The 27,237-nt window shown below is 56.6% G+C and overlaps 1 protein-coding gene across 4 annotated transcripts in view; it reads left to right on the top strand.

Annotated features, from left to right (window-relative positions):
• AGAP3 (ArfGAP with GTPase domain, ankyrin repeat and PH domain 3) overlaps positions 1-27,237 on the top strand; it is a 148,405-nt gene that overhangs the window by 28,960 nt on the left and 92,208 nt on the right. For 2 of the 4 annotated variants that reach the window (XM_055708248.1, XM_055708250.1), the window contains exon 2: positions 26,081-26,139. In XM_055708248.1, the coding sequence (XP_055564223.1) occupies positions 26,081-26,139 (59 nt within the window). Of the gene's footprint in view, positions 1-10,201; positions 10,354-13,717; positions 14,671-26,080; positions 26,140-27,237 lie in introns of those variants that run through there. The other 2 variants (XM_055708249.1, XM_055708247.1) reach the window with 2 other exon arrangements.

Here is a 27,237-nt window from a genome sequence, read left to right as displayed (position 1 = left end):
CTGCTCCCTCCCGGGGGCCCGGGTGGGATGCCGCACATGCGCCCTTCCGGGAGGACGAGCAGACTGCAGGCTGAGGCATCTGTGGCTGCAGCAGGAGACTCTGGGGGACTGTGAGAACGCAGGTGGGAGGCCAGCACCTTCGCTTGTGTGTGGCTTGGTGTTTTTTTGTGGTTTTTTTTTTTTTTGGTTTTTTTTGTTTTTTTTTTTCTTTTTTTCCTCACTCCATCTGTCGTTGGTGGTTTGGTCTTTGTGCATAGGCCCTGGGGAGAAACCCAATATTGCCATGTCTGACGGAGCCCTTTTCGCCTGGGTGCTGTTGTATATAATGGCTACATCAATGGAGACAGACTGTGTGGTGAGGCTGCTCGAGGGGTCTGCCCTCCCCGCGGCGCGCTGCAGAGCCTCTGCTGCCCCGGCAATGCAGCCTGGGCACCCTGCCGGGGCAGAAGCAGTGCTGCCGCTCAGCAGGGATGCAGGCAGTGCAGTAAAGGCGCTTGGGTGGAATTCTTCCAGGACAGCCTCATGCGCTGGGGCTGGCAGGGCTGGTGTGTGTACAGGGGAATAAAGCAAGAGCATGCTCGCCTGGGGGCTTTGGCAGTATGGCCATTTTTCCTAGGTCGCGATCCCTATCTGATGACCAGCATCCAAATCTGCAGCTCAGCTGACAGTGGCTGTACCACGGTACCACAGCTTTGTAGTTCAAGCTCTCTGGATTATGTGAAACAAGTTAGATAAAACCTGATTTTCTTACATAAAATGGAAAAGTCATACAAAATGGCTCACCAGAAAACTGCACCAAAACTAAACATTACTTTGGTTCCGAAAGTCAGCCTTGTGAACATTTACTTTTGCTTTTACATCCTAATTTGGGCTTTTTTGCATATGAGTTTTGATGCAGCCTTTAATTACATGCTTGTATATTTTCCACAAAGCACTGACTTACTCAGGATGAAAACACGCGCACGCAGGCCTGAGGTAACATCATGTGGGCAGTGGCAGGGCAGGCGCTGCTGCTCTCAGACCTCAGACACCCTGTGAATCTAAATGACCTCCTGATGCACTAGCCTAAGCCGTGCCAGAAGTGAGCTGGTGGGTTAGGGAGTTCACTGCTGAGAACTGGTGAGCTCTCAGTACCCCCTTTTGGCCTTTGAGGAAGGACTGTCTTCAGGGTGTTCCTCTTCACCTGGGAATCTGGAACTCGACCACCCAAATAAGCCCTGTTTCTGGAGGGCTGCTGCAGCAGCCCCTCATTCATCCACTGGCGATGGTGTCCAGCTCCTGAGTGCTGCATCAGCATCAGGATACAGAGCTCCTCTCCTGCTGCTGTGTTACAGCCTGCGGTTGATTAAGGATTATCATGAGCTTAGATTAAAACTGTGAATGACCCCCTTGGCCCATCTGGGACAGCATCTGCAGTGTCCCCTCCTGCCAGCTCTGCAGCTCTGGCCAGTCCTGTGGCAGTTACCGGTGCTGTGCTATACTGGGGCAGGAAGGGGCTCTGGGGCTGGCAGGGAGGGCTTGTACCCCTTCCATGCCTCCCGGCTGCCTCCATTCAGGTGGTTGGGTCATCCCCTGTAGTGCTGCACGCGTTCTGTTTGGGTGACACAGCGGCCCCTTAGGACAGGGCCACCCTTGTGTGCGGCTCGGCTGCTGAGCAGGCAGGTGAGGGTTGAGTAATATTCCTTGTGCCCTCTCCTCAGTCTCTGGCTATTTCCACCCATGCTGGCCCTGTCAGTGGGTGGGGGTCCTGGCAGGTGGTGGCTCTGCTCTGCGTGGGTAAGTTGGGTTCCTGGTGGGGCTGGCCCTGGCTGGGGCTGCTCTGCCTGGCCCAGTGGAGCCTACCTCTCCTGCTGACAGTCATGGTGGGAACTGCTGGGGTCCCAGCAGGAGATCCTTCCTGCTGAGATGTGGGGTGGCTTCTCTCTCCCTCTCTCTGACAGCAGGGTCAGTTTTCAGGACCCTGTAGGGGCTCAGCAGCTGGGGCAGGGTCAAGGGAAAGCTCTGTTTTATGAGGGGCTTGTCCCATTTTTCCTCAGCCGCAGGTGGTTGCAGACTGTGAGCCAGGTCTCGCACCCCCGGGTCTGCAGTGCTGCAGGGTGTCACAGAGCGAGCATCTCCGCTCAGAGCTGCTCTCTGAGGCATTTGTGTCTGCAGCTGTCCCAGCCATCGCAGGAGCTGCTGGGTCGGGGCAGAGAAGGGAGCAAGGCGCTGGGCTGGGAGGCTGCTCGTTCTGAGCTGTGCCCTCCACAGCAGCTTCTGCCCCACCTGCACATCCCTGCTGTCCCAGCTGATGCCCCAGGGAAATGCAGAAATGCCCCTGGCAGCCTCCCTGTGCTTGGTGGGTCTCTAAAGCATGGCTTGTAGCTTTGAGGCGAGACTCGAGACTCTGACTGGATGCTTTCTTCCTGTGGGCTCACCGGTAGGTGTTTTTGCTGTATTTGTTCAGTTGGCTTTAGGGCTGGGAACTGCTGAGCAGTGAGGGAAGTGCATGAAAGGCTGGGCTAGTGGCCCCTGCAGAAGTCTTTAATTAACAAGCTAAAATTTGGATAGAAAGCAGGGTTATTCTTCCCATTCTTTGGAGCAGTGGTGCAGGATCTGGGACAGTTTGAGTCGTTACTGGTCATTCCTGAGACCCTGGGAGCTAATCTGCAGAGTAATGGTTAGTCTTGAGTGCTGTCAGTGTCTGCTAACAAACTGACATTATAAACATTTTAATTAAAAACACTGATCATGATTGCAGCAAAAGTGGGATTAAAAAATAAAGCATAGCTAAATATGTGTTTAGTCCCATGTTTACTGCCTCCTCCCACTGATGTCCTTTGGAAAGCTGCCATGGTCTCGCTGCTGCAGGGCTTGCAGGGCGCTGCTGCTGGGGTCCGAGTCTTGCCAGGCTCTGCTCCACAGGCTTCCCGGCCCATGTCCATGGGAGAACCCGTCTGCCGCAGAGCCAGGTCTTCCTCAGCCCTTCCCCAGCGGTCCCAGATTTTGGCAGCCTGGCCTTACTCAGGTGTAGGGGAGGGTCCTGCCCAGAAACCACCACTTGGCTCCCGGATTTTCAGGCTCCCTGCCTTCCCCATCCTGGATGGCAGCTGAGACCGATGCTGGGAGATGGTGGTGGGTGAGGTGGTCTCAGGGTGACTGGGGACCCCATTTGCTGGAGGGGGCCTTGCGGGGTGGCAGTGTGGGAGCGCCTCAGCCAGCTGGGCCATGGGGAAGGCTCTGTGCTGGTGTGGTGCTGGAGCTCACCTTCCTTGGCTGATGGGCACCATGTTCCTGCAGTCCTGCGGCCCCACTCAGGCGAGGATTGATGGGCTTCCTAGCCTTCTTCTCCCCTCTGTTCTGGGCAGTCACAGCCCTGGTCACCTGATGGCCTCCATCTGCTGGGCACATTCCTGCTGTGTCCCTCTGGACCATCTCTCCTGGAAAGCCCAGATGTGATGCCTTCTGCTGTGAGGGCAGGGTAGTCCCTAGGGCCAGAGGCATCTGAGGAACTTGTCATCTGGAAGCTGCTGGGTCTGAGGTTCCCAGGCTTGCAGAGAGAGTGCGTTTAGAGCTCCAGGACTAATAAACTGTTGTGGGAATTTTGGCTTACTTGGTATTATTTTCCCTTGAAGTTGTGCTGCACTGTTCACTCTGAAATCATAATCTGGGTTGGTTTGGGCTGTGGCATTTCTTGGAGCAAGAGATTTACAGTGGTGTGTCCAGCAAAATGCCAAGTACGGCCCTATGCTATATAGGGAGAATATATGACATGGAAGCAGCAGTGTCCTTGTGCAAGGCATTGCTGAGATTTCCTCCCGGAGGCTTTGTACGATGCCTGCTATGGGAAAGAGGACTTTGATGGAAACAGAAAGGGGTTATGAGGGTGGTCAGGAGAACCCAGGGTCTGTGTGAGGAATCATAGAATCATTTAGGTTGGAAAAGACCATTGAAAAGATCATCAAGTGCAATCATTAACCCAGCACTGCCAAGCCCACTGCTAAACCACGTCCCTAAGCACTGGATCGCTGTTTTTTAAACACTTCCAGGGATGGTGATTCCATTGAGTCTGTGGGCAGCCTGTTCCAATGTGAGGAAGGTTGTGCTGGTTTAGACCAAAGTTTGGTTTCGCCCCAGTATCGTCTTAGAAGATGGCTGGGAGCATGTGCCTCAGGAATCGGACAAAACCAGGAAAAGGATATAGTAATATTTCTCTGGTTGACTCAGCATCCAGTGGTATGTGGCTGAGGGACTCCTGTGCCAGTAGTAGGGTCTTCAGATTTAATAGCGCTGGTTAGATTTTCTTCTGTGATTTTGTTTAATTGCTTTTGAACTGGGTGAACTTTGGAGTATCCACAGCCTCCTGTGGCAGGGGGTCCACAGTCTGACGGCACAGCCTGTGAAGAAGTACCTGCCTTTGTTTTGAAACTTGCCGATTTAACCTAACTTTCCCCAGCTCTTCTAAGATACTGTTTGTTATGTGTGCAGTGCTCTGGATATCAAATCATAGACTGGGAGTCTCACCCCATTCAGCTGCCTCTTCCTTAGTCTGACAGATCCTTCTGCATTGGCTTCATGGAAGCTCTTTGTGTCCCTGCTGAGCTGGGGACCAGAACATGGCATTCAGGGTGGGGGTAAAGCACTACTGCTGACAGGATGCTCTCGGTCTCGTTCCCTATTCTTCCTCTATGCTTTACACGTCTGGCTGCAGCCAAGCTGTTGCAGCTGAGGGCTCCGTGCCTGGGCAGGAATAGCTGGCCCAGCAGCCATGTTTTGCTTGTGAAGTCAAGGATCCTCACCTTGATGGGCATGCCTGTCTTCAAATCCCAGGACTGATACCCTTGGCAGTGTAGTGCTCCCTGCCGAGGCCATCACCCCACCACTCGCCCCTGGCCCAGACCAGGCGTGGGTGGAGGAGCACAGCTCCCAGCACCAGCTTCTCAGCACTGACTGAGACAGTGGCCTTCTGGTGGTCCTTTTCCCCTTGTAACCAGCTCTTCATCCGCCCAAGGGCTCCCCTTCCCCTTCCAGAGAACCTTGAGAACATTTGGCGGAGGGACCTGGTCAGGCTGGACATCCATAGTGCGGCTGGACCAGCTGCATCTCCTGAGTTGAGATGGGTTTGTTCATCTTTCATAAGGAGGTGACATCTTTCTGCAAGGTGCAACTGTTGCTGGCAGAACCCATACTGATGCTTTCTCAGGACATTGCATCTACTTAGGTGTCTGCTTGCTCTGTTCTTCATCATTGTTCTGACTGATTTTCCCATTACAGATGGTAGCTGGCTGGTCCCAGGTTCCCAGGATTGCCCCCAACCTGCTGCATAACACTGGTGTTGAGTTTGCCACCTCCCTCATCCTGGACACAGAGGCAGTTTTGGGTCACAGCATGTACATCGCAGTGAAGAGTTTGGCTTTTTTATTGAGTATAATCAACCAGAGTTACTGGAAGTTCAGTGTTAGCAGGCCCATGCCCTGAAAGCGCTTGGTCTATTTAATCTGTAGATGGAAACTTTATGGCTGTTGCAGTAATATCCACCTTTCTCATGTTAACTTCTTTTTCTCCCTTTCCACTGTGTGAAATACTTTGTTGAAGTTCACATTCTGCAAATGCCTTATAGTTTTCTGTTAGCTGAGGCTGATAGACTGTGTGGCTTGGTGGATGTTTGGATGGCCACCTAAAGTTAAGTTGGTTAATGGGCAATCAGGTACTGAAAATAAAACTGCACGTGACTGTTGGCATGGGTGGATGGTCAAAGGGAGCTGCCCTGTGCCTCTGTGAGCAAGTGCTGCGTCTGTGGGGAGGGTGGTGGGAGGAGATGCAGTGCTGCTTGTGAAGACCTGTGCAGGAATTCCCTTTCTGGGTGCCTGCTGTCAGAGCCTGGGACCCTTGCACCTGGGCAAGAGCAGGAGGAGACATCTAATCCTCATCCAGCCTAGAGCAGAGGCTGTGGCTCGGCACCTGCTGTGGGATGCTGCTGCATTGCAGGCCAGAGGCTGCCCCTGGCTTGCTCTGAGATCCGTCCTCCTTGCAGCACCTGAAGATGGGAGTGGATTTAATGAAATGCATGTTCTCACCAATACCATTTTATTTTAAGTGTTAGTTTCATATGATAGATTACATCTATGTTTTTTAACATCCTGAGAGTTATATTTCCTTTTCTAAATCCAATTGCTAATGAGTGTTTAAGCTAAAACATGGGGTCTGGGGCTTGTTTTGCTGGGAGGAGGCTGGTTTGGCTCTTCCAGAGAACTTTTTTGCTGGCTAGAGTGCTGTAATTACCCTGCACCAGGTGTGATGCAGAAGAGTTTGCTAATACTGCTCTCACCGCTGAGTCTTGTTTGTGGCAAAACAATCTCTGCATTTGTGTGCTGACGTTATTAGTCACTGAGCTGTTCCTCGGGAGGATGACGAGGTAGAAGCACTAGGTAAAATGGTATTTGAAGGCATTTGCTGGGGTGCTCAGTTCCATGTGAGCATCTCATGTTGTTATCAGTCTGGTTTTTTAGTTTGTTTGTTGAAAAGACTTAGTTTACCTCCCCTCTTGTTCTTGAGCAGGTGCCTGGAGGGAGCAGGGAAAGACGAGACCTTTCCATGGCTTCTTACAGTGTAATTGTGCATGTTTTCCAGGGAGGACAGGTCTCACATAGCTTTGGGAAGCTCTGTTGGGAACATCCCGTTTGGGGATCTGGGCTTCTCTCCTTTCTGTAGAGCTGAACGCCCTTCCAGTCTTACCTGCTGCTGGTGTCTGCTGCTCCCGTAGTTCTGTGCAGGTCACCAGTGGTGTCGCAGCGATGCTGCGTGTGGCAGAACGAGAAGGAGCTGAGGAGGGGTGGTCTGTCTGGCCAGTGCAGACCTGGTTTGGGGGATCCAGGCTCCATCCTCTGCCAGGGTGGGGGCTTTTCATACGGCTGTAGGAATGTCCTTATCCACCGGATGTGCAAATGGGACAGTGGCGCAGTCATGTGTAAAAGACAGCTCAGCTAGAAGCGGGGCAAAGAGGCTGTATGTGTGCATTGCTGCACGGTGCTGTGCTCCGTTGTGACTGCGTGGCCTTCGATCCTCAGCCTGTGTCCGTCTGGGGCGTGACGAGCGCTGCCTGGCCCCGCAGGTGCAAGGCAAGGGCAGCAGAGCATTTTGAGAGCTGTGACAGTCTGCACAGACATCCTTCAGCATCAGTGTTCGGCACAGCTGGTTCCCTTCAGTTGTGGGGCAGGACTGTTTCATTTTTGAGGTTCTCTGTACCTGAGAAGGGTTTTGTTTCCTCCTGCTGTATGCAGTGCTTTGCCTGGGTGTCCTGCTGCCCTGGCGAGGCCAGCGAGCACTGCCCTGAGCCAGCCGCTTGATGGGGAATTGCAAAGAGGGGCTGCTCCCCTGTGCAGCTCCCTCCTTGGGAGACATCTTGGCTTCAATCCTCTGGGCAAACTCCCTAGCCTTCTGTGAGGGCTGCTCTGGAGCTGGGAGGGTCTGGAGCAATCCTCTGCGCTCCTGATCCCTGAGGAGCTGGCTCTGTGGCCGCCCTTTGCAGGCTGCTACAGGGTCGGTGCCTTTCTGGTGAGGCAGAGGGGGATTTGCCAGCCTCTTCCATCGCCTGGCCAGGAGGCTGTGTTCTCTTGACCTCCAGATTTATTTACCTGTCCTCTGAATCTTATTTCTGCACTGTCAGTCTCTCACTTTCACTCCTTTGGTATTTTTCTTCTAATTTATCCTTTCCTCCGCTGCTTTTGGAATAAGCCGGAGGATTTTCACTGTTGTAAGTGATGATCATGGGAGGGACTTTAAAGCCAGGGCAAGGGCTGGGCTTGAGGACCAGACGAGGTCTCCTTTAGTCCTCTTCCCAAATTTCCACATGGGCTTTTTTATTGGGATTTCAAAACACTGAGGAGATTTCACAATATCTAGCCTAATCAGGTTGAGTCTGCTCATACCTGCAGCCATTGCCCGAGCATCTCCTGCAAGGCCAGTGAGGTGTGCAGGACTGCGTACATACAGCCTGGGAGCAGCCTGGTGCCTACGCTGACATTACAGCGAGTCTGCCCTGTGGCTTGGAGCGGAGGTACCGGACTAACTGCAGCTAAGGAGAGGCTGAGATTTAGTCAGAACGCTGGTATTAACTTCCCGGCTTGCAGAAGTGCCCAGGAGGTGGTGGTTTAATGAGCATAAGTGATTGCTGCCCCAATCTTCTATTACACCCAGGAGATAAACATCTCAAAGTGCTATCTTCCAGGGCCTCCCTGTTGTAGCATCGGGGTCTGGACCTGCCTAGGAAGCCTGTCTCGGCATCTGTCTCGCAGATGCTGTCACACACGGGTCCGCAGCACAGCTGCCCTGGCTGGAGGAGGTCTGGTGCTCAGTTTCTCTTCTTCGTGGGCAAGAGGATGCCTGTGCCCGGCGTGCGGGGTGCTGCAGAGATGGGATGCTGCAGGGTGGTTTGGGTGACATGGGCATGACCTCATGGTGTGTAGGAGGGAGCTGGTTTGCTTCAGCGCTGTGAACCCCAGGGGGGAGAAAGCAGTAATTTCCTTGTCATCATCAGCAAGGTTTGCAGGCAGGATTTGAGCTGGGGGTGTGCGGAGCAGCGTGTGGGAGGAGGGAGATAGCTGCTGCTGAAGTCAGGCTCTTGTGTGCTTTTTCTGTTTACTTCCTGGCTTTTGTTAACTGTTTGCTGGCTGGGCCTGTTCCCCCTCTCTCCATGGGAACCGTAGGGAACAGCCTGCTCTTTGTGGTCTCTGACTTCAGCCCGCAGGTGTCGGACCCCGGGCTCCGGGGCTGCAGAGGGGCAGGGACAGGGCACAGGGGTCCTGCGGGTCTCGACCCGGAGCGATGCCTCGTTCTCCAGCGTGAGAGCCTGGGGATCTACGGGGGGCCGGCGGATGCTTTGTTGGTGGGGAGGGTGGGGATATTGGCTTTTGTGGAGGGGTCGGTTGGGGTGACCAGAAGGGGCTATCACAGCCCAGCTGGCGTGGCTTGGGGTCTCCGGCTGTGCTGGCTGCCCAGAGCCCAGCTGTGGCTGACCTCAGCCGTGAACAGTGGCCCTCCGCCCAGGGTCCGGCGAAACGCCTCCATCTCCTGCACCCTCCTCTTGTTTGGGCAGAGGACAGCTCGGTCCCTGCCCTGCGGGGCCAGCCGGCAGGGCCTTGCCCCCGCCCCCGCCTCCGAGCGAGAGCTGCGGCAGGCTGCTGCTGCTGCCGCGCTGGCAGCCGGGCTGTGACGCAGGGCTGCGGGGGCTGCGGCACTGTGCACCCCGGGCCGGGCAGGGGGGCTGCGCTCCCGGACCTGCCCTGTTTGGGCAGAGCCTCATCAGTATTCCGGGTGCGTGGCCGAGCCGGCTGGAGCCGGTCTGCGGAGCCTGGCAGCTCCGGCGCGGTTCTGGCACGGCGCTCGGGGTGCTCCCGCCGCTGCGGATGGGCTCAGCTGCTGTCCTGTGGCACTGCATGGAGCCCTCCTGCTCTGCTGCTCCAGCCTCGCACTGTTGGCATGGGTCAGGCTGGGGAACATGTGCTGGGGGTCCTGGGCATCCCACAGCCTGGCTTGAGTGTGGTGCTGTCATCCCGCTCTGTCCTGTCTTTGCCTGGGCAGCAGCACTAAGCTGGGTCTTCCCCAGTGCCACCACCAGCACGGTCTGCGTGGGGCTGCGGGCCTCTGCAGCCCCACTAGCATGTAGGTCCCGGGGCTGGCTGATGTCTGTCCTGCCCTGGTCTGCTGCTGGCATCTGCCTGCTGCCAGGGCACTCAGAACTTACAGCTCCAGCCATGCTGGGAGCCTCACCCCTCCATCCCTGACTGCCGAGGCATTCTTAGATGCTGCAGCACCAGTCCCTCAAGCTGGGTATGTGGCTTGCTGCAGGGGATCCCCCAGACTTGGGGCCCTCTGCGGAGCGACAGCACCTTCAAGCCCAGGTGGGATGGTGAATGCAGCCATCCCACCCCCCATCCTTGCAACAAAACCCTTGCATCTGCAGACAGCTGGAGTAAAACCACCGATGCCAGTTAGGTCTGGAGGAGCACAGTGGAGCATTTGACCAGTCACGGTTCAGACTCCTTTTCCGTTCCGGGACTCCACCCTGAACTTCACTCTGGGGACCAGCCAGCAGTGGAAAGTTCCCTGACTTTTGGACTGCCTTCCAGTGCAGCTGCTGTTTAGCCTCTCGTGGCTTTTTGTTAATTTAAGCCAGATGTTCATTGCCATAATATTTGTAACATGAGTGTGACTCACAAAAATACTGGTGTAAGAGACTAACTTGCTTCTGTCCCCAAGCACCTGCCCCAGGTCAGGATTGCAAAAGCACGGTGTCCCTGTTACATCCTCTGAGCTCGTCTGCTTCTGGAGGCCTGCATGGCACAGGGGACTCTGGCCCAGCCGCCTTCCCACCAGGTGGGTGGATTGTAGTCTTTTATTTGCATTAGATACACAGCACCAGTCAAACCCAGTATAGTCATGGAGTAAACTATCTAAAGAAGAGACACTTGAAGGGTGCATGGGGGATATTTCAGTGGTGGCTGTCTGTAAATGCTGGTGGCTTCTGGTTTCCTGGTCTCATTCTCAGAACAGTTCCTCCATCACTCGGTGTTTCAGCTGTGGTGGCTGAAGAGGCAGCCAGAGCCCACATGCTGTTGAGATCTCTTGGGGTTTGAGCCTTCCTTGGGTGCAAGTGCCCTGCCTGCAGCCCTCTGCCACCTGAAGTTGTGTCTGAGGTTCCGTTTTACTCTGTTTTAGAGGGTCTTCTTCTTTCTGTGTGAATAATGCCAGGAGGATCATATCAATGTATATAGCATATGGAAACCTTTGGCTCTTAACAGGCTAATTTGGTAAAAATATCATTATGTTGTTACTGTAGTAAAGACCAGTATCTTCTTGGGATGTGGCTGTACAGCTCTTTGAAGTGTATTTCTTCTCAATGCTGCTGGATGCCCCAGATGAGTATTGTGCCTGGGTTCTGGCACTGCATTTTAAAAAAAAGTAGTATACAAACTGTAGAGAATTGAAGGGAATGCATTAAAAGCACTAACAGCTTTAAAAATACCATCCTTGGTGGGATAGTGGAGGCATTGTCAGCTGACGGGAATTCTCCGTGTTTCTCAGTACATTTCAGACTGTAGGGAAGAATGTGGTCTGTTTTTCTTCCCAGCTGATAAGGATATTGTTGAAGAAACTGGCTTTATATGCAGGCAAGGGGATTTGGACAAGATCGTGGGAGGAGGCAGGGTGGGAGCATCGAGGACAGCGTGGTACTGCAGTGGGCTTTGGGAGGTCGTTGAGGATGGGTCAGGCAGATGCCTGTTGGGGTGATCCATGCACGCTTGGTCCCACCTCAGCAGGGGAGTGTGTGTGGTACATCATCTCTTCCAGCAGATACTTCTGCGATTTAGTGATACCTTAAAGCCCAGAACTTGCCAGAATATTTTAAAAATATGAGATTCATATGGAAGTTGTACCATCTGGCGTTGTTACAGTGACAGTTAAACCCAGGATTTTGGGAAGGGATGAATATAGATGGTCCTGCTTCATTACAGGAACAATTTCCAGTCCCTGGGAGCAAGGAGCTGTCAGAGCACGGCTAGGAAGGAGCTTGTGGGGTTAGTGGTCTGGTTCCTGCCCAAAGGCTGGTTACCTGCGTCTGAACTACTACTGACAGATGTCTGTGCGATTGGTTCTAACATCTCCAGTGACGGAGACGCCACCGCCTCCACCAGCCTCACCTGGATTTTGGCACTCTTTGGAAGACCTTCCCTCGTAATTGCTTTCTGCAGAATTCCTTGCTCCTCGCTGCAGTGTGGCTGCTTCTGGGAGACAGGACACCAGATGATGTGGATGAGGGTTGAATCCAGTCTGGCAGCTCGTGTGTTCCTGTGACCTTGGCACAGATGGCAGAGCTGTAGCTTTGGCGGGTTGTCAGGCACCTTCTGCTCGGTTTCAGACATTGGTGCCCGTTGGCTTGGGAGGGAGGGGAGCTGGGTGCATTCCGCCTTCTGCCCAAGAAGCACTGACTTGGTGTGGAAAGGGGCATCTTTGAGCTGATCCTAGGTCTGGGCAGCTGCCACACATGTTCAGCACTGTGTAGCTGGGAGGGTGTACTGCTCAATGAGAGATTACTGTCTGAAAAGTGCAGAATGGTTGAGGGAAGAGAAGGGCCTCCAGCTAAGGCAAGGAGGTGGCTGGGCGATGCCTCTGCTTGTGCAGCATGGTGAACGGTGGTCTGTCAGTAATAGGGGCAGTGGTGGAAGAGGAGGCAGCTGGTGCAACTTGTGGGCTTAGGAGGGGACTGAGGAGGGAGAGGAAGGGGCTGAGCTGAGGTGTTGGCTGTGCCCTGGGAAAGGGAGAGGCTGAACCTGGTGGTGCCTCGTGGCAAAGTGGGATTCGGCCGTGTCTGAGGGCTGTAGGCAATGACCAGGGCTGGGCGCATCCACAGCGACCTGGAGAGGAGATGGGTGTTGCTTAAGAAAATTGTGAGGGTGTACTGTGAAGGAGGATGAGGGATGGAAGAAAAGGGCCAATTCCAGAAAGGTGGTGGGATTTCAAGAGTCGAGGCAGTGGGGTCAAAGACTCCTGGATAAGGAGGGCGAAAGGAGTTGCTGATGTTAAGATGTTCTCTTCTCCTTGAGAGGCAGAAGGCCTAGGCTGGTTTAGCAAACCGCTTTCAGAAAGGTAAGAATAATTTAAGGGGAGTCAAGCATCTTTTTTTTTTTTTTTTGCCCCCTCCCTAGAGGGAGCACAGATCAAGCTTGCACTGAGGAGGACAGCCAGAGAGAGCGAAAACATGTTAGGAGAAGGGGAGGAGGAGGAGGGTCCTGGGGCGATGCTGGAGATGGGGGAGTGCTGCAGGCAGCAAAGGTGGGGGGTGCCAGGGCGGATGTGGGTGCTGCCATGGGGGACTCTGGAGGCAGCGGCCGGGAAGGAGGAGCAGAGCTTAACGACGGTGCGTTTGATCAAGGAAAAACACTTTGCTCGGGAGCAAGGCAGGAGTGGAGCTGTGGCCGAGACGGGTCCGTTCGTCCTGCTGTGCTGGGCCCTGGCCGCCGTCGGTGCGGGTCCGGGGAGCTGCTGGGTGCCGGCGTCTGGACGCTGCGGGGGTCTCGGAGCCGGTGGGCTGTCAGACACCATCGCCCGCGGCACAAAAGCAGCTGCCGGCGACGAGGTGCGGGTTGCAGAAGGGGGAGAGGGGAGCCTAGGAGCAGCTGAGTCTCCGGGGCCCGGGGCCAGGCACGGGAGCGATGGGCGGGCGGTAGGGGGGCGGCGGCGGCGGTGGTGGTACCCGCCAGGGGCGGGGGGCGGCCGCGGGGCGGAGTGTGCTTGTGCCGGCTTCTCTCTGCCGGTGCTGGCCCCCAGCCCGAGCCGCGCGGGGGCGCCCGGCGGCAGCGGCGAGCGGGAGCGCTGCGCCCCCTGGTGGGCACTCCCGGTCCCGGTCCCGGCCCGCGGCGGCCCTGCCCGGCGCTCGGTGGTGCCCCGGCGGGGCCAAGGCCGGGCGGGGCGGGTGCGGGCGGCCGGGCGGTGACGGGGCCCTGCCCCGGGGCTGCGGCCGAGCGCCGGCCCGGCACGGCTCCGCTGCCTCCGCCCGCGGCCTGGCCAAGCGGTGCCTGCCCGCAGCCGGGCGCCGAGCACCCCGGGAGGGCGCGGCCCCGGCCCGGCCCCGGCCCCGTTCCGGGGCGGGCCCGGCCCCAGCCCCAGTCCCAGCCCCAGCCCCGCGCTGGCGGCGCGCCGGAGCGCGGCCCGGGCATGCCGGCGCGGCGTGGGAGCCGGCAGGCAGCGGGCGGCGTGCGGGGTCCCGCTGCGCTGCCTTCCCGGGGCCGGCCGCCCGCGCCGGCAGCGGCCCAGAGCGGCGGGCGGCCCGGGGCCATGGGGCAGCCCCGCAGCTGACGATGGCGGAGGGCTGGCGTTGGAGCGAGGCGGGCCGGGGCCCCCCGCGACCGAGCCCCCGCCGCGCCGTCAGTGTGTGCGAGTCGCTGGACCTGCAGGGCGTCCCCGCCGTCCACGCCGCGCTGCGGGCTGCCCAGCAGCAGCGGCGGCGGCCCAAGAGCTTCTGCGTGGCGGGGAACGGGCTGGCGGCTGGGGCGCTGATCCCCCCGCCGCCACCCGGCCGGGCCCGCGGTGGCCTGCTGGACTTCTTCAGGCTGCGCTCGCCCCGCAAGCCGGGGCCGGAGGGCGAGGGTGAGGCTGCGGCGGCCCTGCTCGCCGGGCCCGACGGGACACAGCGCCCGCGCCCCAGCAGCATGACTTTCCTGCCGTCGGCCCGGCAGCCGCCCCCCGGCGAGAGCCCCGGCTTCCTCCGGGGGGGCTCCCTGTGGGGCAGCCGCCGCTGGAACCTCTTCGGAGGCAGCAGCTGGAGCGGCTCCAGCCCCAGGAAGAACTTCAGCTCCCTGCGGAAAAGCTTCAGCTTCCGCCTGCGCCGGGGCCACGAGCTGCGGCGGTCGGAGTCGGGGGGGCTCCTGCGCCCTGCGCGCCTCCGCACCAAGAGCGAGGGGGACGCCAGCTCCCTGCACACTTGCCCCAGCAAGCGGGACCTGCTCTACCCGGAGCTGGCCAGGGTCGGGGGCCGGCTGCACACTGAGCCCGGGCAGGCGGGGGGACTCTGGAGACTCCTGACGAGCCGCTTCCGAAGGCGAGAGCGCGGCAGCACCAGCGGCATGTGCCCCAAGGACCCCCACGGTGCCACTGAGCCTGTCCTCCTGGGCAGCGGTCCGCTGCGAGCGCTGGGTAAGTGAACGCAGGAGCGCTGCTGGCCTGGTGAGAGCCCCCCTGTGCTTGTGGGGTCTGTGGCAATGGGCAGCCATGGCCCGTCCCAGCCATGGCCCATCCCAGCTGAGGCCCTGGTCTGGGCAGGGCACAACTGTGCCCTGGTGCACTGTGAGGTGGGCACTCAGGAAGGCTTGGCTGCAGCGAGGTAGCCTGAGCGTTCATGGGGCCGTTCCGTACTCCAGCACCCGGTGGCCCTGGGCACTGCCATTGTCATTGGTGCCAAAGGAGCTGCAGCGTGGCTTGCTGGGAGGAGGTGCCGCGGGGGTCTGGGTTCCTTTGCCAGCCATGCACCTGGGAGCCGACTGCGTGTTCCATATCCTTCTTGCCGCAGTGGTGTTCCAGCAGGGATGGGGAGAGCTTCACCTTGCATAGCAGCACCGGTGGAGCACAGGGAACTGAAACTCCATGGGATGGGGAGAGGAGTCCTGTTAGTGGGCTCCTGAGCAAGCCTGAGTTGTTTGGGAGATTGCCAGAGCAGTGGTGCAGAGCAGCACGAAGGGGCCGGGGAGCACAGAGGTGCATCTGCACCTCCCTGGTGCCAGGCTCTGTCCGGGCGAAGCTCTGCTGGGTCCTTCCTTAGGGCAAGTGGAGGCCGTGCGTTCAGGAGCACAGTGGTGCTTGCCAAGTGTGGGACAGCCTGTGGAGAGTGGGGGTGGCATCCTGAGTGATGGCACCAAGGTCAGGACTGGCTGGAGAGGGATGCCAGGACCCCCGTGGGCACTGGGCATGCAATGGGGACTGGTAGCTGGGCCAGCTGTCAGATCTCGACTTTCTAGTGTTTGGCCTCACTGCCGTGGGCTGTTCTCCCATGCCAGAGCTGCCTGGGCATGTGGGGGGCCTCTACAGGGGCCGCGTTACCTGTTCCTCTGCACCCCATTCCGTTCCCTGGCTGTGCAGTGTGCCCAGCCCTGCAGAAGCAAATGTGCGGGTGAGCCCTGCTGCCTGGCACGGGCTGGGGGGTGAGAAGAGCATCCATGGGTTTTTTAAGGTGTTGAACGCTGGCCTGCACCCGCAGAGCTGGGCTCTGTGCTGGGACCTGCCGCTCTCGGGGAGGCAGGGCAGCCGCTTCCTGGCACCTGCAAGCCTCTCTGGGTTTCCATCACTCTGCTCTGGAGTCTGGGCGTTGTGGAGGCAGTTCACTGGTGTGGCTCACATGCCAGAGGGGTGGGTTGGGGCTGGTGGGCTCCCCGAGGAATCTGCACGCTCCCGAGGCAGTGGCTGCCCAGAGGAGCTTTGTGCCCAGGATGCTTTCTGGGAAGGCTGGGCTTCTGTGACCAGCGGAGGAGCAGTGCTGCCGGCAGCCTGAGCTTTGCTGCTGTGCAGGTGCTACACAGGGAGGTCAAGGGGTTCATTCCTGACAGTCCTCCTTGTCCCAGGGGCTCACTGTGTTCCAAGGGAAGGTCCTGGAGGCTCCGTCTGGGTGGGTGGCCGAGGCTGCCTTTGGGTGCTGTGAGGCAAAGGGATGGGATGCTGCCTCGCTCCCTGCGCATGCTCCTCCAGGGGGGCCATGTGCTGGCAGGGGTGCCCAGGGCTGGGTGCCTGGTTCTGGCTGGGTGGCGGGAGATTCCCAGGCGAGGGGAGGCTGCGCTTATGGCTGGGGAATGTGGGTGTATCCCGACAGGGAGGGCCAGGCCCTGCCCGTGCAGCAGGGGGCCTGTTCCTGCTTGCCGGTGGCTTCCAGTGGGAGCTGCATCAGCAGCAGCCAGCCTGGCGGCCGCATTCCCAAAGAAGCAACTGAGGTTGAGCGCTCCTGGTGGTGTCCTCGCCCTTCACCTGGGTGCTCTGCTGGGGCAGCCGGGGCTCCCTGTGCATCCTTCTGCTAGAGAACCTTCTGACACTTGGCTGGGGAGCGGCAGAGAGGGCTTGGAGCCCTCCTAGCGGCGGCCAGCCAGCTGATGTGAGACCGCTGCTTGTCAGGGTCATTTGCATTTGCCACCATGGCTCATACTGGAGGTGTGGGCTCGGGAATGACCTTTCTGGACAGCCTCTGGGAACAGCAGAATGAGCCCTGCTTGCTGGAGCTGCAAAGTTCACACGTTGGTTAGGTCTTTGCTTGTAACACCATTTTTGCCATTATCTGCCTGGTGCCCAGGACAGGCCTCTGTAGCCAGTCGAACTAGGTTCTCCTGGGGTCAGTGAGATGTGAAGAAGCGGCGGTGAAGCCTGCAGAGCAGAGCTGCTGTTGCTTGTCCTGGCTTATGTCCTGTCTCCCCGTTGTCTATCCACTCAGCATGTTGGTCAGTGGGCTCTGGCTCACTGCGGTGGGAGCTGTGAGCCTCTAAGCCAGGACACTGTAGACTGGAGGTGCACAGCCTTAATGCTCCAATGTGGACTTGCTGGATACGGCAGCTCAGGAGATCTCTGCCCTGTTCCTATTTCAGACTTGCAGGCCAATAGTGTGTCTAACACCCTCTCGACATTTCAAAAACTTTGATGCTTTATGCTAGTGCTGCCCACCTTAGCCCTAGGAAAGCTGATGGTACCGTCCCAACACGCCCTCCTGAGGGGGTGCAGCTGCAGTTGCGGTTATCAGCTCTTTGGAAGAGCTGGATATATGAGTCCAGGTGGAGATCCAAGCCAACACTGCTACCCTGTTTCCAGTACCTGGAGTATTTTGTTTATAGCAAGCTGAGATACCCTCCAGTGCTGCATTCTGCCATGTAGACATACTCAAGGGCCAAAAAACCCAGCCCGCTGGAGAGTTGGAAGATGGTCCCAGTGCTGCTCCCCCAGCCCTGCTGAGACCTCCTCTGGGCTGTGTGGGTGACGTTCGCTCCCTGCTGATGCAGAGGTTCAGCTGGGACCAAGCGCAGGGAGGGGTGCTCAGGGGAATGCAGAGTCTGTTGCCCAAAAACAGCTTTTAAAGAGCTGATCTTTGTGTAGCAGGGTGAAGGCTGACAGGGGGTATGATTTTCTGTTAATGCACCAAGGCAGGGCAAGAGCCCTTGGATCTCGAGAGCCAAGTCAACACAGAGTCCAGCCAGCTTGGACTGATCACAGATAATCGTGGTCAGTGGTTCAGAGGAACGCTTCAAGGTACCGAGGTATTGGCTGATGCAGTTTTGAAGAAGCCTGATGGGCACAGGCTTGGAAAAACTTGACTGGTTTGGGACCGGAGTTTTTCTGGCACACAGAGGGATCATGTGGTGGGTATAGCATTGCTGACAGCTCAGGAAGTGTTTCTCCTAACCATATTCCCCTCTTCCAGAAAAATGCCCTGCTTTTTAAAATGCCTTAAGGTTTTAAGGTAACTCCCTTTACTCTCCTGTTTGGTGTTTGGCCATGCAGAAGACTAATGTGTAGGGCAGGGGTCCTCAAACTTTTTAAACAGGGGCCGGCGCATGGATGAAGTGGCAGGAAGTCATCTGCGGCTGCTTGGTTGCTTGGTTTCCCCCCCCCAGCCCCTGGCGGGGTGTGTGTATGTGTAAATACCGGGGGACCAGACTGAGGACCCTGGGGGGCCGTATTGAGGATCCCTGGTGTAGGGCATGTGCGAGAGAAGACTGCTGGGAGATGAGGTGGGTGTTTCTACATTAATAAGGTGAAGTTTGCATAGTGAATTGAGTAGGCAATGATATGCGTCATCTCTTGTTGGTACCTGCCTTGGCTTAGCTGGGAGTGTTGGCGAGAAGCAGAAATTCGTGATGAGTTTAGAGACCATGCCTCAAGATGATTAACCCAGTCTGGTGTCCACGCTTCAGAAAAACTTAAGTCTGGAAAGTATCAAGGAAGGAGCTGCTGGGACACCAGTCTGAGAGGCCTGATTCTCAGGGCGAGATCGGAGGAGGCATGTGCAGGAGGTGCAGAGGTGTTCTGATTAGTCTACAGGCATCCATAGGAAGAGGGAACTTCAAAAAACTGCCTTTTTAATCTTGACCTGCCTTTGCTCATGGGGTTAAACAGCTAGAGCTGAGGTCAGCCAGTCTTGGAACAGGTTGTTACCGGAGAGGTAGGTCCCCAATAGAGCAGTTGTGCTGAGGAAGCGGTGGATTATCTGTCTCTCCATGTCACTAGCTCTGCCGGCTTGTCCCTTCCAGCAGACCCTGTCTGGCTGTCAGAGCAGAGAATTTGGTACAGTTCTTTCATCTGCGTGTATTTGGATGTGGGCTGGAAAGTAGTAGGTGCTGAGAGGCTTAAGTCTTCTTCTGAAGCCTGTGTGCTGCACAGCATACGTGGTCTGATGTCCCTGCTGCTGCGGTGTGCGGTATAGCTAAGGAACAGGGGTGGCCGTTGGTGATCACGCCCTGGTTTCCCAGAGATGCACAAGGTGCTCTCCTTTCACTGCTTCAAGGTGGTTAAAGCTCCGGTGAGATAATCCTTGCTGAGATCATGTCCTGCACTGGGTGTCCGTATTGGCTGCGCTTTCGGACAGGAACACTAGCCTTGCCCGTGTTGGTCCTTGACCTGGAGAGATCTTTCCTTCTGCCAGCGCTGCCAGGGTTGAGCCTTTATCAAGGCTGGCTGGGGAAGGGTGGCTCTGCCCAGGCATGTTGCACCCCGCTGCCCTTTCATCTGCGTGTGCGGGCAGATGGGTACTTTGGAGCGTGGTTGGTGTGGGCCCTGCTGTGTTTGCTCAGCCTCTGACCTGATTTCAAGGCTGGTTTTAGTGTCCAGGGTTTTGCTGTCCAAGTTAGTTCCACAGTGGCTTGGATAATGAGTTGGTTAATTATTAGTTGCTGTGTGTGGAGACCACATGTGTCTGGCACTAGTTCTTCTGAAGAACAAGGTAGATGAACCTGCTACGCTTCACTTTATGAAGGGAGCAGCCTGGGTGAGGAGTCGGTTCTGCCTGGCCAGCTCCTTCGCCCCCCAGCTTGGTGGCAGCAGGAGGATGCAGGCGGCAGTGGGCGCGTGCAGCTGGGGCTGAGTTCCCACTGAGCTGTCTGTAGAGGTAGAGGAGGCCATTGCATCCAGCTTCCGAGGTGGAGGATTTCTGGCCTTGCCTCCATCACGTGTGATGCTGCCCGTCTCATAGCTGTGGTCTGGTCTGTAGGTCACTGAAGGTGTCCGGGGTGACCAGCTGGCCGAGGACCATCAGCTATATAGCGTGCCTGCTTTATGCCCATATCTGCTGCTCTTCACGGTAGAGACGCTGTCTGCCATAACATCCAGACTGCCACATGGTTTTCCACCTTCTGCAGTAGAGCTGCCTACGCCTGGGAATCTCCACGAGCAGAAGCTTCTAGCTTCTAGGCCGTAACAAAATTGGCCTGAATGTGTTTTTTTCAGGACAGGTTGGGCTGTGCCTCTCATGTGTGGTTGTGTCTTGGAGCCAAGGCCGTTTGGCTGTGCCAAGGCTCTTGGTGTGCAAGTGGTGCTGTAAGTCCACTGCTTCTGCTTTTGAGGTGAGATGCACCTGGGGAGGGTGTGCTGACTGGCCTGATTTTGGTTAGTGTGTTAGATCAGGTCAGGTCATTGGTGGCTTGCTGTGTGCTTCCATGTGGTCACTGTTTCTCGGCAGGAGAAGACCGGGGTCTTGTGCCACTTCCAGTGGGAAATGGTGCCGAGTGGCTGGTGTCACCCCCTGCACCTCCCACTGCCCAGCGCACCAGCTGGGTGGGTGGGGGGGAGCTCTGGCAGCCCTGGAGGGCAGCGGTGCTGTCCGAGGTGGGGCTCCCACACTCAAACTGAGCTCCTGCAGCTGTGGGCTGAGACCTTTCTTAGGCTGATGTGGGTGTGTAACAGCCGCGCAAATGCAGAGTGTGTAGTACTATACTAACAGAGTTTATACCGATGGAGTGCAGGAAATTGCCATATGCTGCATTTTAGTAGCAAATGATCAATGCTTGGAGTGGACGAAGCCAACATCAGCGAGTTGTGTCAGCATTTTTCGGGAGCCAGGTACTTGGCCTGTGGCTCTTTTGGGTGGTTGAGAAACTGCTCTGGAGGTGCCTTTCTGACAGCTCCGTGGGCGTCATCCACGCCCGCCTGCACAGGCTGCTGCTGGCGGGGGAGGAAAGCAAGTGCAAGAAAATGGCGGGCGGGGGGGCTCTGTGCTGAAAAGTGAGCAATGGAGCCGTGTGCGGTACAGGCGGCTGCAGGGCGCAGGGGCTTTCGGTGACCTGAGGGCTGGCGGACAAGGCCTGCGAGTGGGCACATCGTGTCACCCAGATGTCAGTGTACATGCATGAGTTGTGTGTGTCCCCTTGCCTGGTGAGAGAGGGGTGACCGGTGTGCCCTGGGAGCAGAGCAGCAGGGGGGCATGAAGGACCGAGGGCCAGTTACAGTGACAGATTTGACTTATTTGTGGCACAGACCCCAGCCCGACACATGGAAATGGGTTGTGCTCCACATGCTCAGGCCTTCCTGGGCTAGCTGGTGGTCTTGACGGCCTTGAGTACCTTGTCTAGGTGGTAGGTGTGAATGGTATGTGTCAAGGCTTCATGTTTGGTAATGGTGATTCTTCAGGTGCTGCAGGAACCGCCACATCTTCTGGAGCCTGCTCTTCGGGGCACTGCAAGTGCATGCTATGGGCTGCTGGTTGGTGCACCTGAAAACATTTGTTTTTCCTCCTTTTGACAACCAGAGCCAAGCTTCTTCCCGTGGTCTGCAGGGAGTGCTAGAAGTCTGTGTGTGGAAATGCTACTTCGTTAAATGCACAACTTGGGGAAGCTACGCTAACACCACCTGGTTTTGAGGAGTTTCAGCTTTCAGGCACCACTACAGAAGACCCCCAGACTCTGCAGGCAGCTCACCCAGAGTCAGTGTTGAAGGCTGGCTGGTGCCAGCAGTCAGGCGTGCAGCGGGGCTTGGTCTGAGCACTCTTCCTCGGTGACTGGCTGGCTGTGGGGCGGGCAGGGTGCTTTGGGAAGTGGCTCTGGAGGGCATGCTGCAGGACACTGTGATGCTCCTTTTGTGCTCTTGCAGAAGCTCAGGAGCATCCCAGACATGTCACAAGGTGCCGGCACATGCCCACCCTGGTGCATGGGCACATGCGGCCTCCTCGCTCACTTCCCTGCCTTGCCCCATCCCCAGTCCCTGCAGCAGGAGGAACCTCCGGCAGTGCCACCCGCTTGGCTGGTGGGGAAGGGCAGAGGGTGACCAGGTTGGTTCGGGGAGTTGTGCTCCGTGCGGGCAGTTTAAAGTCAGGGTGGGATGTCCTCCTGAACAAGGGGTGCTTTTGTTTGCGTAGAAATTCATTGGTGGAGGGGTTTGTGTGTACGGGTACAGCCTGGGACGGCAGGTGGACGCGAGGGTCTTCTTATCCCGACACCTGTGACCTTGGCTCTGGAGGAGGTAACAGGGAGCTGGCTCCTCTAAGATCTGTGTCTCAGTAACTTTTCTAGGCAATTGTGAAGGAATGCAGTGACTGTCTTGAGGTCAAGGCCATTTCCACCTTAGTCTCCCTTCCTTTGATCTGTAAGCTCTTCCTTTTACCCTCCTGGGTACTGGAGTAAGAGTGGGTTTATCCATACCTCTGTGAGCGCTTACAGTGGGGGTGTCTTGTCCACAAAACGCTGCAGGTAAGCACCTTATCCTTACAGCTGCAGTGAAATGGCTGGATGGTCTGGGCAGGGTCAGTCACTGGAGCCACGTGAGACCTTCCACTGCAGCCACCTATCTTCCTCCTGTTGCGGGCGAGGTGCTTTACACAGCAACATGTGCAGTGGACATGTCCTCTTCTGCTTAACAGGAGGTACTGGAGGAGGATAGCAGGGAGGGTGGGAGGTGCACAGCAGCTTCTGCGTGAGGGTTGATCCAATGGCTGGGAGTCCACAGTGTGGAAACAAGGGGCTGCAGGGAATGATGGGGCAGTACTGGCTGGTCGGGCTGGCTAGGGGTGTTAGCTCACCGCCTCTGGTACAGAAGCTGGGCACCCCATGAAGTCAAGCCTAAAACAGAAGAAAGTGGGTGTTCAAGGAATGGGTGTTGATACTGCTGAAAAAAATATTTACATGGTTTTAAAAGGAGGCAGAACAGTTACTCGAGTAAGATTTTTTTGAGGTTTACTACATAGGCAAACTGTGGGAGATCCGTGAGCTGAAGAAGTCGGCAGCCGCAAACACACGTGGGGTCAGTGTCATGTACTCTTACCATGTTCCTACTCTTCCTGGGCTCCCACATGCCAGCTGATGCTGGAGATGGTGTGCTGGGCAGACCCTTGGTCCAAATCCAGATGGGCATCTCTGCTAATGTGCTGGGCAGCCTCCTGCCTTCAGCAGAAGCTGCTGCTGGGACAAAGCAGCCCCCATCGCCCCCAAGGAGGGGAAGTGGCCCCTGGGCTGTGCCAGGAGGGCTCCCTGCTCCTGGAGGGGCCAAGCAGACTCTGTCAAGCTGCAGTGGTGGATGAGTTTCCCAGCAGCAGTGCGAGAGCTGCTGGGCAGCGATGGCCGCTGCAGGCGGGGGCATGGCACAGCTTAGGGCGGTCTGGTGCGGGTGAGCCAGTGGCGCTGAGTGCGTCCTCCCTGGTATTGAGCGGTGGCATGGGGGTGTCGCTGCTGGTGTTTCCATCCCGCTCCTTCACGCCAGCGGGGCTGTGGCTTGGGTGCAGGGATTTGTGGCAGCGGGAGCTCTGCTCTGGCTGCAGCATGCAGAGGGGTGCCAGCGCCCTGACGCGCACTGCCAAGCAGAGGTGGCAGGGGTTGTGCCAGCTGCCAGGCTGCTCTGGGACCCATGGGCTGGCAGTGCCGTGTGTGGGCTGGGGCATGCCGAGTCCATCACCAGGGCTGGCCACTGGCCTGGGCTAAAATTCAGACTTGACACACGTTGGGAGCTGATGGACAAGCAGAGCTGCGCAGGTTGTATGTCTGTGCTTCGGGATAGGCATGCTAGTGATAGTTAACAATCGAATGTGTTATATGGCTGAATTGGCATTGTGTTGCCGTTATTTCTGTTAAGACTTACTCAGAGGTTTTCACAGCAAGTTAAAAAGCAAGCTGTTGCTAACAAATTCCTGAACCTTGTTAAAAACCAAAGATCTGCTGGAATGGTTAGCAAAGGAGGCAACTAGCAAAAGTCTGGACAGTTTCTCTATCCTGAGTATCTGAGGACAGAAAAAGAGAATAGCCTGCCCTCGCCAGGTCTCACTGCCTCTCTCTTCTTTCTTAAGGCCAAATCAGTGAGTGCATGTGGCTTATGCTCTGCTCAGAACCCCTTGAAAAACCTGCTCGTTTTTTGCCAGTTTTGTGTAGTTCGAGAGGAACGTGCATATAGTGAAACAGTGTAAGTGTGCTGCTTTGTCTAATCAGGAGGGAGGGAATGCCAGTAAAGGCAAAAGTATGGGGGGCGCTGTACCCACTGCACCTAACTGACAAAAGGACTAAGTGCAGCAGAAGTTAAGGGTGGAGACAGCTTTTTCTAGACCAAGTTGAAGATACAGGTGTGCTGTTACCTTTCCGAAAGGGCTCAAGAACATAAAATTTTCCTCCTGACTAACCCATTGTTTTAATAAAAATTTTACCTCTGCCTAAAAGAAAGATAGGTGAAAGACAGAGCACGTGAAGAAACAATTCCTCCTAAGAACCTTCATGATGATTATAAATAACCTTGTTTCACTGCATCAGACTTGTGTTTTATTTGTCTGTAGCTTCTGCAAAAGAAGTGTTACTTACCTAGAATTTACCATTCATATACTCTTTATGAGTGCCCTATTCTTACCTGTTTTTGGCTTGATGGAAAAACACGCTGTAGCCCACAGGTGCTGCGGCTGCCCAAGTGCCATGATAAAGGCATAGGGGCTGATCACCTTTTTCCCCCTCGTGCACACTGAGCAGCAGCGGACCAGGGTGCAGACATGGAGGCAGGAGGTGCAAGGCAGGAGCAGCAGGAGCAGACCCTGCCCCACGCAGCTTTGGGCTGAGCATCTCCCACCGGTTCCCCAGGTGAGGTGGGGAGAGACAAGGCAAGGCATTAGTCTGGAGATAGAGGGTGGCTGCTGTTGCGTGTCCAGCCTTCCCTCGGGAGTTACAAGGGCAGGAACATAAACCGGGGTGAAGATAGTAATCGACAGACTTCTGCCAGGGCTGAAGAGCCTGGCGTTGCCCTCTGATCCTGCCTTGGTCTGGCGGCACCTCCTGCGCTGCTCTGGTTTCAGCCTGTGGTGCCTGGCACAGCCCCAGATGAAACACCCACTCGGCAGAGACCTGCAGCCGCCAGCTTGCCCAGCTGGTTCGGCCAGTGCCGGTGCAGATGCTGAGAGCTGGGACTGGCACCGAAGTGGTGGGGTCAGGGCTGCAGGCAGGCAGGAGCTGCTGGGACGGGGTAGTGGGGCAGCTCCAGGGCCACACTCCCCTTTGGCCTGGCGTCCTGCTGCGGCCTCGGGTGACCTTGGAGCAGCAGTAGCACCCAGGCCGTCATGCTCGGTTGCTGCCCGCAGCTGGTTGTTGTGGATTCGCCTCTTCCCTGTTTAAGCCCATCTGAGATTTCCATTTCTGCAATCGTGTGTGGCAGTGAATTTGGCAAGGTTATTATGGGTTCTTGAAGAAGCAGTGCTCCCACAGGTTTCCGGTCTCCAAAAATCCTTTATTTGTTTTTATGCTATTAATGTACAGCAAGTGCTGCTCTTTTGTTTTGGCCCCCTACCCCGTAGCCATCTGGCTGTGGGTGGAGGATGTACTTCCTCATCCAAGGCAAATGAAGGACTCCAGTTTTGTTAGGAGTGGCTGCTGGCTACTTGTGATACTCAAGGTGCTCTCCAGGCTCTTGCTCCTCCTCCTCCGAGTCTGGTTTTATTTGGGAAGTCTGTTGTTTGACCAGCTCCTGGAGATTGTTTGGATGTAAATGAAGTGTTTGTGATTTCTGTGGCAGGAGAGAGGGTGTTTCCTGCGCCGCTCAAAGACGTGCCTGACAGTTACAACCTTCTTAAGCCTATTACAACGTTCTGCAAATTACATAACATACACATAATTAATTGTGTTCACTTTCAATCACGAACACAGATTATAGTGTACTTTCAGCTATTAATCTGCACTGTGTACGACATGCTACCATTGCAGCCTGGGTGCAGTGCTCAGGGTGCTGCTTTCGTGGCTATGGGCCCTCAGTTCTGGGGTCCTTTACAGCGTATGCTCCGCAAAAAGGTGTCTGGTGCTTCCCTTGTCCCATGTGCCTCCAGCAAGGGGATGCCATAGGGCTTTCTGTGCTCCTGCAGGACAGGAGGGTGGGTCCCCAGCCCATGGTGCGTGGGCTCTGTGCTGCCTGGCTGCTCTCAGCTTGGCCGCTTCTTCCCATCTGGAGCTCCGGCTGCAGAGCCTCCCAGGAACAGGCAGCGTCAGGACCTCGTGCAGCTTTGTGTCTCTGGGTGAGGTGGAAGGGAGAGAAGAGCCATAAATCTCCTGCCTGGAGGGAGCAGGGAGAGCATGGCAAGACCCTTGTTGGCATCGTGAGGGAGGCCACACTGACCTGATGATTTCTTCTCTCTGTTCTGCAGATTCGTTTGTAAACAGCCAGGAATGGACTCTGAGTCGCTCTGTGCCTGAGCTGAAGGTGGTGAGTACTTGCGAGTCATGCCTCTGCGGATACCTCTGGTTCTCTGATGCTTCTCCAAACCCCCAAGAAAAGCCCATGTTTTAATGTGGCCAAGTGGAAATGCATAGAGGCTTCAGCCTCACGCGACAGAGGATCTGGGACTGCCATCATGCTGGCGGAAGGCGAGGGCTTCTCAGTGGCTCACGCTTGTAAGGGAGAGGGTGTTGATCTGGGAGAGCACTGGGATGTGAAGGTTGAAAGGCAATATTTGACCACCTCACCCTTCCTGCTGGCCATAGCAGAGCTGTGATCCCCAAACAGGTACTGCTGCATGGGGCCAGACCTTCTGGCATAGCAGAAGCGGGGGCAGATCCTGAACGATGGTTTGGGCATGCATCCACAGCCGTAACCCTCAGAGCAGCTGTCCACACGTGGGAGTTGCCCGTGTGAGAGGTGTGACCTCTCCATTTGAGCCTCACTGACTTCAGCTCTGTCCTGGTGCTTCCCTGGCCTTTGCTACTGGTCACCTCCCAGACATGGCTGCCCCACGGTGTCCCTGCTGTGGAGGGATGCTGGTGGGATGAAACTGTCACCTCTGGTGTTTTGTTCTGCCAAACAGAGGGGATGAAGCTCCTGGTTTGTCAGCATGAGTCGGGTTTCCCAGGGCATGCTGTTACCAGGCTTCGTCACCTACTTACGGGATATGGTCTCTGGCAGGGGGGCTGCCTCTGCCCCCTTCTTGCCTCTGACACAGCATGTTCACGTGGGGCGAGGTCATGAGGGAGGGGGCCTGAACTTGGGGTGCAGCACCTCTGGGACGGGAGGTGTTTCCCACGGCCTGCCATCGCTGGTGGCCACTTGCCAGCTGGCCGGGGCCATCTGTGAGCCGGCAGAGGTTGGTAGTGCAGGAAGACATGGAGGGTGTTCTGCTCCAGCCGAGCTGGCTGGCGAGCACAAGGGGCAGAATCTGTGCCTGGGGGCGAGGGATGAAGCGGGACCCCCTGCTGGTGGCAATGAGCTGGTGGGCTGGTTTAGGCCTTCACAGCCCCTGCTGGTGGCAATGAGCTGGTGGGCTGGTTTAGGCCTTCACAGCAGGGCACGCTCAGCAGCCGTGTGTGA

The sequence above is a fragment of the Falco cherrug genome, chromosome 4 (assembly GCF_023634085.1).
Source record: "Falco cherrug isolate bFalChe1 chromosome 4, bFalChe1.pri, whole genome shotgun sequence".
In the NCBI taxonomy this organism is placed as follows: domain Eukaryota; kingdom Metazoa; phylum Chordata; class Aves; order Falconiformes; family Falconidae; genus Falco; species Falco cherrug.
This window is presented reverse-complemented; position numbering and strand designations above follow the sequence as displayed.